Source organism: Vicugna pacos, chromosome 16, assembly GCF_048564905.1.
Source record: "Vicugna pacos chromosome 16, VicPac4, whole genome shotgun sequence".
Lineage (NCBI taxonomy): Eukaryota > Metazoa > Chordata > Mammalia > Artiodactyla > Camelidae > Vicugna > Vicugna pacos.
Window position 1 is genome coordinate 27,506,038 of NC_133002.1, and position 10,687 is coordinate 27,516,724.

The following is a 10,687-nucleotide window of genomic DNA, read 5'->3' on the forward strand; positions in this document are numbered from 1 at the left end:
GAAAAAGGCCTCCAGAGTCTTGTGGATCAAGATACTGGACAGCAAACACCTCCCTTCCAAGGTCTCATTCAAATAACCAGAAAGGTTTTAAAGGAAAGAAGCCATGATCATAGTTCTATTTATTAACATTTCTATATGCTACGAATTCAGAGGTGACTATGTAGTTGTCTCCTCTATTATGGACCTTACATTCTCTTTGGGGAGACAAAATGACATAGTTGGTAATCTTGGTGGAGGGAGGTGTTAGTCTGTTGCAATTAGCCAGGAGAGGAGATTAAGAAAACAGTGAAGGGTGGGTGAAATTTTTAGCTGAGGACAGTCTTGTTCACTTGGCTTTTAATTGCAGGCTCAATGAGCTGTCACTGGAGGGAATAGATCTTACGGAGGATGGACTTAGCTCAGGCCTCATTGGAATGGACAAATGAACCTGGAGAAAGACAGTCAAATCTGTGCAGACATTAAAGTTCACTTGAACGTGCTGCATCCCTGAGCCAAAGATAGGACAAATATGCAGCAATTCTTGAGGACAGAAGAGTGGTTTTTAAGGTTCTCCAAGAATGAATCCCATGGAACCGAGATGGCCAGTTGTCAAACTGAGACTTTGTTCTTTGGACGGTGTACCCAGCAAGGGTATTGGCCTTTTATATGTTTCCATTTGTCTTTAATACATGTCTGTTGATGAGGACATGGACACAAATGTTTGACACCTTGTCGAGGCGATTTTGGATACCTGCCTAGAAGCACGGGCACAGTTGTGGCTGCTTCATACATCTTGCAGCCCATCCCTTTCCCCGGCTCCGTGATCACGGCAGAGTGGTTCCTTGTTGACCTGTCCGTTTCCTCTGTGACATCATAACCCATGAAAAGACCGGAGCATATTAACTTGGCTTTGTTAAAGTCAAAGAAACAGATCAAATATGGAGTCAGATTTGTTCTTTCCTATTTCAGTAGTACCATGGAGATGGCAGTTTGGGCAGCTTTTTGTAGTGTCCTGGAGGCTTTCTCTCTCAGCTTCTGGGTGCCTCTATTGAAAACCCTTCATTGCTGTCTGGCCTGCTGGTAATGCACACTGCCTGTTTTGCCCTGAAGATGTGTTCTGTTTATAAACTCATCTCTACTCCTTGGAAAACAACTCAAGAAAAACTCAGTTGGTTTTCCACCAGCCATGGGCAGGGGTGAGGTAAACCGTGTTATTATATCATAAAATAATAGTAATAATAGTAATAGTAATAGTACTAGAAATAATAATAGTATAATAATAATAATTATTATTATTATTATTATTATTATCATAATAAAAGAAGTCTTAAAACAGGACTGAGCACATTGGAGAGAGCCAATAAATGCTTTCTGGCTTAAATCAAAAGTGATGACTTAGTGATTCCATGGCTGCTGTATTTGCTAAGCTAGTTACTCCTTTGCTCCATTACACATTATTTTAACTGAAAAAGAAATGCAAGCAAATGGTTAAAAAAAAAACTCAAACAGAGCACAAAAATACACAAGTGAAAGAAGTTTTCCCTCATCCTCTGTTCTTTCAGCCCTGTCTGGAGATGCCACTGTTTACTATCTTTTGGGTGCTTTTCCAGATATGCTTTGCACATTCCCACCTACGTATGTAAATTCCTTTCAAATTTTAGTTATTTTTAACTTAAAGAGATTTAAATCCTGAAGTGGCTTCTGCCCGGGTAATAGAACAGAACAAATCTGACTCCATATTAGATCTGTTCCTTTGAATTTAACCCTATGCTCTGTCTCCTAGGCTTCATCTTGCTTGTAAAAAATTGTTGCCTAGAGCCTGAAATAAACAGGAGACCCTATTCTGAAGGCTCTGACCTTTAAGGATATTTAACACTTTTTCATTCATTAAAAGATAGCAAATTGCAGAATAGAAAATAACGTTTGTTTTGTTGGAGATTTACAGGGATCTGACCCACGCAGATAGCTGTAAGAACAAAGGATTCTAACAAGAAGGAATTCCTACACTAAGAAGTTTGCAACAACCAAGCGCGTAGGAAAGGAGCCTGAATTGTGACTTGGGGAGATGGTTTTCCAGAACATTAGTTTGCCAACTAGGTCTACAGAAACTTGCTATTCCAAGCCCCAACATCTGGTTTCCAAACTTATTGGCCTGTCCTGCACTGAGGAGAATGAATTTGGACTTGGTAAGACTCCTATCTACCTAGAAAGCTGGGCACTGGAGCTGAGTGTTATGGAAACAGGCCAGCCAAGAAACAAGCACCAATCGGAGTGCTGGAGTACTCAGAATTATTATGCCGGCGGGCTCAGAGGGGCTTCTGCTCCGAAGTTCTGAGCACCTCCAAGACGTGCACATGAGGTTTTAAATACTTCAATACAAGTAAGGGGATATTAGCCAATAAGACTTAAAGAACAAAAAGCAAGGAATCAGTACACTGGAGCTTATCAATTTGTAATAGATCACGTTACTGACACTTGTTGAGCTTGGAATTACGAGTTAGGTTGTTAGGCCAATAAACTGACACTAAACTTCAGATTTACGAGGTAGCCCAGCAGAACTTAGATCAGTAAACCGACACTTATCACACTTAGATTTGTGACTTAGCTTGTTAGCCCAGCTGGACTTTTCCTTCACATGAGGACAGCTCTCCCACCCCCAGGAAACCACTGTGAGCCCTTGATGTTTCCACTAGGGTGGGTATGGTTTACCCAGGAGGGATGGGGACTATGCACCAACACTCAGGCAGTCTGCTCTGTCTGGGGCTCTGATCTTGTACCACACCACTCCCCCCAGCCCAACACCTGGGACAGTGGAGCTAAGGCAGTGATCCTTCCTGCCTGTTTCCCAGCGTGTAAAATGGGAATATGTGCTCTTCCCAAGGAAGTTCTGAGCGACAAAACATGCGGGTGCTTGGTTCTCAGAGCAACAGAAAACCCAGCTCCGCATGGGGGCAACGGGTGTGATCCCCGTAGTGTTTCTGCAGAAGCATCTGATGGAGGGCTGGATCAGGGAGGTAAAACATGAGCTGCGGGAATTAAACGGTTACAGAAGGGTACAGAGGTAGGTCTGCCATCTCAGGGTGCCCTAGAGGTAAAGCTTTATCTCTCCAACTCCGCTACGACACTCCCCTACCCAGACCCATCCCTTCTCTGCTCTTCCTGTCCATCTGTATCCCTCCACTTTTCCCCTCTTCTCCACCCGCTCCCATCTTCTCCCTCCCTCGCTGTCCCACCTTCTCTCGCAGAATCCAGAGAGGATCCATGTCCCTCCTGCGCATGCGCTGTCGGTGCCTGGTGGTCCGCTGGTTAGAAGCTCCATGTCCGAGCCGGGGATTGGCCCCAAATGCTTCTCAACTCTGTCGCCCGTTAGGCCTTTGGTTCCTGCCTGGGGCCGGGGCTTCTGGCTGTGGAAGTGCAAGGTGGGGGGCTCCCGGGAAAGGGTTCAGGCGGCTTCGGGAGGGTGATCCGCCTTTCACAACCCCCAAGGGCGCCAGTCAGCCCGTGTTCAGCTGAATTTCTCTGGCCAGACCCTTCTGACAGCACCACCTGCCCCGGCGCCCCGGCCACAGCTGTCCAGGTCCAGGTGTGCGCCTGCCACCTCTCACGCAGCCGGGATCCCCTCAGTCCACGGCTGGCGTCCCCTTCCCCTCTCCCGCCCGCGAGTCCTCTCCTCCCGGGCTTCCTCTCCTCGGCCGCCTGCCCGTCCCCACCAATGGGCGGGCTGTTTCCCGGGCGGGCGTGGTCTGCGGACCTGGACGGGAGCGGGCGGCTTATGCTGGTGCTGGGGCTGGCCTCCGAGCGGGGCTGCAGCCCGCACCCCCCCTTTCCCTCCCCCCTAGGGCTGCCCTCCTTTCCCTTTCACACTCCCTCAGGACCAGCTCAGTGGCGTGTGTGCTGCTCCCCGGGCTGAGAGCCTCTGGCTGTAGCGCCCAGCTTCACCTGGTGGAGTCGGGAAAAGGGAGCATCAGTGCTGAGCAAGCTTCTGTCTCCTCCCTCAGTGTTTCTGCCGCAGGTAAGTACCTTGAACACTTTCAGGTGTTATGATGGCGGTGCTTGTTGATGTCACGTGTTTTTATAGTGAGAGGGATTAACAGTGGTGAAAGCAGGGCTTGGTTCTGTTAAAAATGAGCTGAAGGCATGAAGCTGTGATATCCTCCTTCCTTCCCTCTCCAAGGGTGAAACGTGTGACCGTCGATTTTAAAAAGACAGTTACAGTCCCTAACTAGCCCAGCCCAGCTAGTGTGTGTTAACAGGAACAGCATCACCAGAGGCCTTGGAGACCCAGGGATATTGCAGTCCTAAAGAACTCCTGGCACAGTTTGGTTTGTATTGGTTTTTTGTTTTTCTTAAAATGTGGGACAGACTAGTGGTATAAAAAGAAAAATATTTGTCAAGAAATATTTTTTCATATAACAGCGTTATTGTGATATAGTTCACACACCATGAATTCCATCCATTTAAATGGTAAAATTCAGCAGCTTTTAGCATATTCACAGTTGTGCAACCATTATTATTCCAGAACGTTTTTATCACTTCAGAAAGAGCAGTGGAAATTAATGACCTATCCACCCCTCCCCAGTGGTGGTTCTAAAGAAATTTCTTGGCTAATCTTGACCATAAATTCACTTGTTACATTCCAAGAAAAATCTGGTAGGAATTCTAATCAGAATTGCAATGAATCTGTCTATCAAAACAGGAAGAATTAACGTCTTTATGGCACAAACTTCTTCTACCCATGAATATATTTCGGACCCTATATTTTCCTCTGTCCAGAGCCTGGCCCATGGGAAGTCCTCACTACTTGTTGGGCTTGTGAATGATGAGATTCTATACATCGTTAGTTGCAGCTGTAGCCTTTCACAGAAGAGAAAAGAAACCTCAGTGAAACAAGTGACTCTCTGGTGGTCAGAAAGAGTGACAGCCATTGCTGGAGTGATCCAGTGGACTTGGTGTTTGCAACCAGAATTCTCCACCACCTACAACTAAGGGGATTAGAGTGTTCTTTTATTTTTTCTTAATGGCGTTGCTTTTATTTTTACTTATTTTTTAAATTATTTTTTATTTAAGTGTAGTCAATTTACAATGTTAGTTTCAGGTGTACAGCAGAGATTCAGTTATAAACATATGCATATGTATATACATATGTTTTAGATTGTTTTTAGTATAACTCATTACAAGAAATTGAATATAGTTCCCTGTGTTATATAGCAGGTCCTTGTCATTTATTTTATATTTACTAATTTGTATCTGTTAATCCCTCCTTTCCTGCCTGCTAAATACAGTTTGCTTTCTATGTCCATGAGTCCATTTATAGGAGCACCATTTTTCCTAGTAATATATGCTCTTTGGCTGCTTTCAGTTTCAGTAATTCCATCTTATCTGTGGGCGCTTTTCTTCTGGTGGCCTTTATGTGGTTTGCACACGTGGTAATAGAGACCTTTATTTGGGAGAACTCCAGGTCTCGTGTAGTCCCTGGTACAGAATGCCCACTGAATTGATGATTGAACTGGGAAAAAAGCACAGTAAATGTTGGAATTTCCACTATGGTTGAGAATTCCAGGTTTCAATAACCTGTTTAGACAACCTTAATATTGGCTGCACCCATACTGGGTAATTTGGTGGAAATTCATGGTATGGTGGTGTAGAGACGGGGCCTTATATTCTTCTTCTCTTTCTATTTTCTAACACTCATTCTCCTGGGCCTTCCAGATCCTCCCCCAGAAGTGCCCAGGGCTGGCTTGGTGCTGCACTGAGGCAATATTTGTTAATAACGCCCTTTCCTCTTCTACTCTGAGCCTCCGTTTCTTTCTGTGCACAATGAGCGCTTAGACTAGATAAATACTTTTCAGTTTCTTTTAAAGCCATGTTTCCTTTGAGAAACAGAAAATGCAAATCTCTCCTCTCAACACAACCCTTTAGATTTTGGTATGTCCTCCAAGGAGTGACATAACTCTTTGTGAAAAATTGATGTGATTTTGATTGCAGGTGACACAGAAAAGACTCTTCAGAGATTTATTGCAGGGAGAGGGCAGGAAAGAGGCAGTATGTGACACTTTCTAGTGTGAGCAACGGAGAAGGGACTTGGATTTAAATACGGTGTCTGACGTGGCCTCTCTCTAATCTTGTAGAATGTGATAAACTTCTCTACCTCAGTTTCTTGATGTGTCAAGTTGGGGTGATAATATTTTAAGGCTTCTGTGAAACATTATACAAATAAGACATTTGTGTCTCGGTAGAAACAAGATCTGCTAGGGATTCAGGGATTTGTTTAAAAAAAAATTCTTGTCCATAGCACTCTGTCTGTGTGTATTTAGACGTTCCTTGAGGGTGAGGGTGAGTCTAAAGTCCATTGTGGGACAGGTGGCCCATATTTCTCCGTGTCCCAGTTTACCCCCTACTCCCCAGTCCTCTTCCTCAGTCCAGGATGAAGTTCCGTAGTAGATTTACACAGAGGTCTTGTGGAAATGGCTTTTCATTTTATTGTTTCACCAAGAAGGGCTGCCATCATGATCTCTGTGGTCAGGTTTTGAAGGGCTGCCATCATGATATCTGGTAAGAATTCTATGCAATTTGGAGTTCCAATTTAATGAAAAGAAAAAAATTACAAATAGAAAATTAGAACAAGGGTGGTGACAGGGGCTCTTTTAAGTGGACACCATTAGCTTTGTTAGCTTCAGGTGCTGTGGCCTGTTGCCACAAGGACCCATCCTCTTGCTCTGAAGTTGGAGGGACTAGTGGGCTCAGTGGGAATGTTAACTGAGTGTATCTCATGGGCTGGGCATTGTCCTATTTGTACTGTGTGTTCCTTATTTGAGACAGTGAGCTCACCTAACCTCGATAACCTCTTTAAAATATTAGACTTTTAATTTTGAGATGTAATGTAGATTCCCATGTGGTAGTAAGAGATTATATGGAGAAGGCCTATGGACCCTTTGCCCAGTTTTCTTAATGGTTCCATCTTGCAGTGTTGGGGTACAATTCATTACTGACTCACTAACAATTTGAGGTTTGTGTTATTGCCCTTATTTCTATTCACGATTAAACTAGGGCTTCGTGAAGCACACAGGCCTGTCCAGGTCACCCACATTGTTAATGCAGAGTTGGGTGAACGTGGGCTTGGGATTTCCAGGCAGTACCATTATGATGGTTTGTGGCAGGGAGCAGCATTCACTTTGCTTGTTTATTCATTCATTCAACAAACATTTATTGAGTAAACTCTGTGGGTCAGATGCTTTCATAGAGTTATCTGATTCTTCAGCAGTACTGAGAATCAGGTAATGTTTATATTTTTTAATCTGAGAAAATTAGCTCTGAGAGGTTATAACCCCCCCCAAGGAAGTATAACTCATAAAGGAGGGATAGAACATGTGTACAGTCACCTCCTTTTATGCAGGTGGTACCCTATGCATTTTACATTTGCAAACATCCGTAATCCAGATATATTCTTGTAAGGCAAGGCTTTTTTTTTTAATTGAAGTATAGTCAAGTTTACAATGTTGTGTCAATTGCAAGGTGTTTTTTGACTTTTGAATTAAAAAATACTTTTTCAGCTGGGTAATTAGGTGTATTTACTTGTTTCATTTTTAAAATGAGGTACTGGGGTTGGAACCCAGGACCTCGTACATGCTAAGCATATGCTCTACCAATGAACAGTACCCTCTACCCCAAGGCAAGTTTTCTTATCCATTATTATGAAGCTTAGGAGTTCAAATAAATTGAATAGGAATCCAGATCTTTTGATCCTACTGTGGTCCTTTTCTTTATATTCTGCTGAAGGGGGTTGGGGAAGCATTTCCTTTTTTCATTTCTTTATTCAGCATTTTTGAGCAGTGACTTTGCATCAGGGCCTTGCTAGGTGCTTGGAAATAGAAAATAAGAAATGACCTTTCTCTGCAGAGGCAGGAAGCCTAGACCAAAAGCTGGGTAATGTGATCGAGCTACAGTAGCCATATGCAGACTCTGAGGACAAACTCTACCCTTGGATTTGCTTTGGCTTCCCTTGTCTTCTGGCTGGTACACACCAGGTCACCGCAACCCAGATGGGCCCGTAGCACACAGCAGAGAATGTACCTCGATCTCCTCTCCCCTCTCGGCAGGGCCTGCAACATGAGCATCCCTGACTACGTGCAGTGTGCTGAGGACCACCAGACTCGTCCCGTTGTGGTCCAATCCATAGAGATCATCTCAGAGGAGAATTTCTTTTGCATCTATCAGCTACTCACCTCGGTTAGCCATATCAGCCCTTGTGGCTCCCAGTGGACACTCTGTATCCACTACAGGCACCGCTATGTGCCCGAGAATCGGTGGAGCGTCTTCCAGAAACACCCCAAGGTCGTGGGCCTTGTCACCATTACCGAATGTCTCTCTGCCAAGGCCTTCGAGAAGCTCCACATGCAGAGGAGCTGTATGGCACATCGCTTAATGACTCTCAGCTTTTTGTCTTTGTGCAGCATGGGGAGGTAGCCGAGCAGACGCGCACCGACGTTGCCTTCAATCTAAGAGTACTGCAGGGTGGTGGAGAAGAGGATCGAGGACTTCACTGAGTCACTCTTCATCTTGCTGAAGTCCAAGTGGCTGGATGGTGGCCCCAAGAATTCTGGGGACAAGATCCCCCTCCCCTACATCCCGTTTGAGAAGGAGGACTTCATGGGACTGGACACAGACAGCAGATAAGTTTACCTGGAAGCCAGTCCACCTTGGCTGTGTGCTGGATTGCTTCCCTACATCCAGAAAGGGATCAGCAAGGAAGAAGTCAATCTTGTAGCCAAGGGGGGAGGGAGGTGCAGCCCGCCGGTTTCCAGACATTTCAAAGTGAATCCGCCTTTATTTCAGAGAGATCCTTTTAGGGTTAGTGTGGACACTTACTCCCGCTTTACAGCCAGGAACATGGTGGGACCCCTGGAGTTGCTGTCCAATAAAGTAGCCAAAGCCACTGATGCTAGGAGCACTGGGGAGGAGGCTGGACTCTGCTGAGATGTGCTGTAGGTCAAATGCACATCAGATGCTGAGGCTTGTCTAGTAAAAGTACATAAACTATCTCTTTACTTCCTATATTGATTACATGTCAAAATAATAGTATTTTACATACAGTAGATTAAGTAAGATCTGTTCTTAAAATCACATTCTAGTATTTGTTTTTTGTTTGTTGGTTTGTTTCTTTGTTTCAAATTTTAAACGTGGCAACTGGGAAACTTTCTTTACATGGCTCTCATTTCATTTCTGTTGGGCAGCCTGTCCTGGTACATGCTCATCCCTTTGCTTATAGATGAGATGCTGAGCCCCGAGAGGCAGAACGAGGCGCTGGTTGAGCTGCGGCTGGAGCCGCTGTCACCTGCCTCCCAGGCCCAGCACCTTTTCAGCTCAGGCCGTCTCTTCCTGCCCGACAGCCACCATGCCAAGTTAGGACATCAGAAACACCGCCAGGGACTTCCTAATGAACTCCTTATGCAGGGAAAGGCGTATCACGGTGTATGGGACAGAGCAGGGAAATGTTCATTCCCACTTTGTCCCTGTGATTAAGTCAATGGCCCCACTTTGCCTCGGAAGTACAGATGAGCTCTTCTGGGCTGCCTACCCCCCACCTTCTGCTCTGTTTCCCCATATATCTATCGTGTTGTCCCTCGGGCTGAAGAGGGTGAGATGCCTTTGCCGAGACGTGGTCCCCCTTTGCTGGGGTGAGTGAGGGAAGCTGTGTCCCCCTGGCCTACGGCCTCGGTCCTTGAGTCTGGAGAGGGCTCATGGTGGTCCCACAGGTGGCGGTCAGAAGACCTGGCATGTGCTACCGGGCCCGCTTTGGAGGTGGTGCTCTGTGATACTTGAACTTACCTAAGATCAGATCCTACTTTCTGGTTGTTGGCAAGTTGGAGGAGAAGATGCTAGAGAATTGATAAAAAGAATATCTAGACCAGCCCTGTGACTGAGAAGAGAAGTGGACCCGAGTCCCACCTGCGAGAGCCCACCTAGCAGGCTCTGGATGAATTTTCTGTTCCTCCCTGGAAATACCTCTATGGCTTAAGGAAGAGGAGAGGCATGTCGTGGCCATGATCTGTACTTGTCCTCACAGGGCCCTGTGATCTACATGCCCGCACTCCCCATCTGCTTCTTGGAGATGAGTTGACATGTTTAGGAGCCTGGGCACTGCTGAGGGCATAGCTCCCAGCACCGTGCTACACAGAGTCTGGCTCTGTTCACCTCACCTGTCAACTCCTGCTGAGGCCCCAGACATTAGTCAAGGTAGGTGCATCAGCGAAACCTAAGCAGGGACCACCTTCTCCCCCTGGACAGAGTGGTGAGTGAGCAGTGGAAGCCTGGAGCCCTGCCCCAGCCCCCACGCCAGTGCCACTTCTTTTGTCATAGGAGGCACTGGTGACATTTTTGCTCAACAAATGCTTGTCTCTGAGTCTGCAGACCCACCAGAGAATGCCAGCTTGTTTTTGCCTTTGAAGTCTGCCCTTGGGACTTGGCGGAGTAGCCGGATGTGTACTTAGCCCACAGTGGTTCAGCGCATTAAACCTGCCTCCTTGTGGGTCTGTCTATTGTGGTATCATAAGGGCTCAGCCAGCATCTGAACGTCATTGAGATAACGCGGCCAGTGAGCTAGGGTCAAGCACATTCTCCTCCAGTCACTTTTACTCCATTGTTTCTTTTACTATTCCACAGTCATTAATTTTTTAAACAATGCTTTGGTGCAGGAGCAGAGCCTCATTCT

The 10,687-nt window shown here is 45.8% G+C and overlaps 1 protein-coding gene and 1 long non-coding RNA gene across 2 annotated transcripts in view; both read left to right on the forward strand.

The window, feature by feature from the left end:
• Window positions 1-8,494, forward strand: part of LOC140686249 (trafficking protein particle complex subunit 9-like) — a 61,135-nt gene extending 52,641 nt beyond the window's left edge. The window contains exons 6-9 of the mRNA XM_072939963.1: window positions 3,225-3,398; window positions 3,852-3,991; window positions 4,154-4,301; window positions 8,430-8,494. Of these exons, the coding sequence (XP_072796064.1) occupies window positions 3,225-3,398; window positions 3,852-3,905 (228 nt within the window). The 3' untranslated portion in view covers window positions 3,906-3,991; window positions 4,154-4,301; window positions 8,430-8,494. The remainder of the gene's footprint in view (window positions 1-3,224; window positions 3,399-3,851; window positions 3,992-4,153; window positions 4,302-8,429) is intronic.
• On the forward strand, window positions 459-2,023 carry LOC140686262 (uncharacterized). The gene is made up of 2 exons (XR_012059967.1): window positions 459-630; window positions 1,925-2,023. It is a non-coding gene; the product is annotated as an uncharacterized lncRNA (long non-coding RNA).
• Window positions 8,495-10,687: the final 2,193 nt, after the last annotated feature.